The sequence below is a fragment of the Bison bison genome, unplaced genomic scaffold, assembly GCF_000754665.1.
Source record: "Bison bison bison isolate TAMUID 2011002044 unplaced genomic scaffold, Bison_UMD1.0 scf7180017864503, whole genome shotgun sequence".
In the NCBI taxonomy this organism is placed as follows: Eukaryota; Metazoa; Chordata; class Mammalia; order Artiodactyla; family Bovidae; genus Bison; species Bison bison.
The window spans coordinates 2,671,877-2,675,142 of record NW_011495061.1 but is presented as its reverse complement, the minus strand read 5'-3'; the positions used below and the strand labels follow the sequence as shown (position 1 = coordinate 2,675,142).

General features: G+C 52.0%; 1 protein-coding gene across 1 annotated transcript in view; it reads right to left on the bottom strand.

Moving 5' to 3' along the window:
* Positions 1-1,682: 1,682 nt before the first annotated feature.
* Positions 1,683-3,266, bottom strand: part of SHH (sonic hedgehog) — a 10,707-nt gene continuing 9,123 nt past the window's right edge. The window contains exons 4-5 of the mRNA XM_010829357.1: positions 1,906-2,000; positions 1,683-1,743 (exon numbers count right to left, since the gene is read on the bottom strand). Of these exons, the coding sequence (XP_010827659.1) occupies positions 1,683-1,743; positions 1,906-2,000 (156 nt within the window). The remainder of the gene's footprint in view (positions 1,744-1,905; positions 2,001-3,266) is intronic.

Genomic DNA, 3,266 nt, shown 5'->3' with positions numbered 1-3,266 from the left:
GAGCCCTGGGTGGGAGAAGGCAGTAGTGGGCAGAGGAATGAGCCATGCGGGGCAGATGCAGGGGCCTGAGGGTCCAAGGGGAACTTACTGGTTGGAAACTGAGTTATGAATTTGATAGAATTTTCACACATGAAATATCCTTCTTCTTTAGCTGTTTTGTTTTCAACCACTTAACGTGGAAAACCCCATCTCAGCTCCCGGGCTGCACGAACACAGGCCGCTGGCCAGATCTGTCCCTGGGCCGAGGATGGCCGATAAGAAATCCTGTGAAGGTCACTTCCCTGGGCCTCTCCACCCCTCGAGTGGACTGTTCTTTCACAAGGATGGACTGGCCACTTCTCTGCGTCACTGGGGAACCCAGCTCCTCCCCGCCACCCCCGCCCCGGGCCTGGAGCTGGCTCACGGGCAGGCACTGTGTTGATTTCTTGCCACATCTTGCGGCCGGCCAGCATTCTTTGCATGTCAGCCCACTCCATGCGGAGGTGATGCTGACAGCCAGGGGTCTCCACCAGGGGAGGAGGGGTCTGTCTCTCCCAGGCCCCCGCTGGCAGCTTGCTTAGATGGATGGGCTCCGGCTGGGCCCCAGGGCCCGGCCCTCCCCTCCCCGATGGGTCTGCAGCGTGCACGCTCTGCATGAAGTGTTTTCTTTCACGTTTTGGGGACACCGTGGTGGAAGAACGCGTGAGCCGCGGATGACGGGAGGGGACAGCGGTCCTCCCACAGAACAGACACAGCACAGCGTCTCTGTGACTTCTTTAATTTTTCAAACAATAGAGCACAAAGACAACAGGTTCAAGTACATTCGGATATGCGTGTTTGACAAACAGACGTGCATTTAGCCACGAGGGAGGCGGCAGCAAGACCACACGCATGCCTGGCACCAACGGTCGGTTGGTCCTGACACCCCCGACCACGGAGAAGTGGGCCCCGGGCCGGCGTCAGCCTGCACTGATCCTTGCCGGGTGCTTGTCTGTCTACATGGTGGACGTGGAAAAGAGAATTCTCACCAGGAAGCTGGGAAGGGCCTTGAAAGGTGGGATCCCCGAGGGGCGGGACCACCTCGCCCGGCCAGGAGGGGGCCTGGCCTCTCTCTGACCGCTAATGAGTCAGGGGGTCACCCAGGCCTGAGCCCATGGTGTGCCCGGTTAACTGAACACTCAGACTTGAGACTTGAACAGTCATCAGAGCAGAAACCCCCAGACTCAGCAGGGCTTGTAACCTGGCTGACCCCCTAGGAGACCAAGGAGAATCAGGGACCACTCCTGCCTGGACGGCAAGCTCCGGCCCCCAGCCCTGTCCATCGGGGCCCTGGCCTCGTGGAAAAGCCACGTCTCACCAGACCTGGAGCACAGAGGCCCCCAGGGGCCTCAGGAGTGGCTTCCCCAGACCCTGCCCCGGTGGGAAGGAGGGGGGCCCAGGCCATCGGCTTCAGTCCTGTGCCCTCGCCTCAGGCCGGCCTCCAGACAGGCTTCATCCGCTGAGAAGCCCTGGGGCCTACACGGCCCACCTGCCCAAAGCACGGGCTCACACCGGGGCTCGAAGTGCCCAGTGTGAGCATGGTCTTCACTGGACGGAAGCCCCCAGAGCGACCCGCTGAGGCGGGCAAGCAGCAGGTGTGGGGCACCAGCAGCTCATGGAAGGAGGGGTGTGACCTGGGGACAAAGGTCCTTGCCTGGCGCCACTCAAGACAGCTTGGAGACCCGGCGTGGCCCGAGGACCCCAGCACCCCCAGGCTCTAGGCGTCTGTGGGCAAGGCGCGAAGGCCAACGGCCACACCGAGCAGGCGGGGAGCATGTGGGCAGTGCGTGGCCCTCTCCTTGGGGACCCTTCTGAAAAGGGCACCCCAGGACTTCAGAAAGCAGTGAAGGACTGTCTCCCTGCAAGGCCGGGGCGGTGCACCCCCACCTGGGGCCACCAAGCTGGGGGAGCAGAGTCAGCCACGACGACACGGAGCCTGGGGAGGAAGTTCTGGGTGACCGAGCCCCTCCGGACGGGTTAACCTATGAGGAGGCAAGGGTTGGCGGGTACCCAGCTCGGCACCGCCATCCTTGGAGTAGAGCAACTTTCACACAATAAATACAGAGCTGAGGTTTCTCCAGTGACCAAAACAAACAAGTCAGTTTGGTTACCTGCTTTGGTTCCCTAAGCAAGCTGATCTGAACTCACAGTTTGACCAAAACACCTAAATACAATACTGGGAACTCCTGTTAGCACTAGGTTTCCCAAACAAAGAAGCCAAAAAAGCGAAGCAACAGGAATTCTTAGTGATTATACACTAACCAGTCTGTGCGCGGCACATTTTATTTCTATAAAACTATTACAAAATATTCAAAAATACATTTTAGTAAATTTACAGCAGTTATTTCTCAACTTATTAATGCAAAAACATCCTTTGTTTTTCTCTGTACAAACTACAGGCTCCATCCTTGTGGGCTCATCACTATGTGCGCTTTTAAAAAATATTATTTTCTAATAAATTCTTTGACGTTAAAAATAAGAGTTCTTCCAGTTTGTCCAAGAAAAAAAAAAGTTATGTGTGAGTGAGTGAGTGAGTGAGTGTGTAACAGTCTTGACTTCCAAGAATGTGGCCAAAATGGTGATGACAAAGCAAATATTAAACCCAGAAGACAATACAGGCGATGGCTGTGACATTGGAAGGTAGTTAAATTAAAATAATATATTTTCATATTTTACACTATTTCAAAAATGAAATGTAATTCAGTTAAGTATTGATCTCTCAAAAATCTAATTTACAATTCTGTGTATAAAAATATAATTTGTGGACCCCCATGAAGCTTGTTTTAGTTTACACTTGCCGAAAAGCAGGAGCGTTGCAAAGGAGGAGTGGAGAGGACAGAATTCTGCTTTCTGAAAGTCAGGTCGAGGGGCATGTAGAAAAATAGACTCTGAGCGGGTGGCTTGGCCTCACAAAATAATCTTTTCCCCTGTGAGTACAGTTCACATGATAATAATAAATTATCCAAGAAACAAACTATTTAAGGCTCTTGAAGGTCCGGTTCATATTATTTTAAAACATCTATTCATACCAAACAAATAAATAGCCAGGAGAGGTGAAAAAAAAAATAACCAAAATTAAAACAAGAATCAAAAAGTCAAAAATATATATATATATATAAACTAAAGACGACGACAGAATTTCTCGGGGTCTTTGATTCCTTATAGTCTACTTTGGACTGTCCTACTTTATTCTTATTCTTACTCTTATTATAATTAAAGTCTCATTGCGTGCGCTGTTGCCGTGTGTC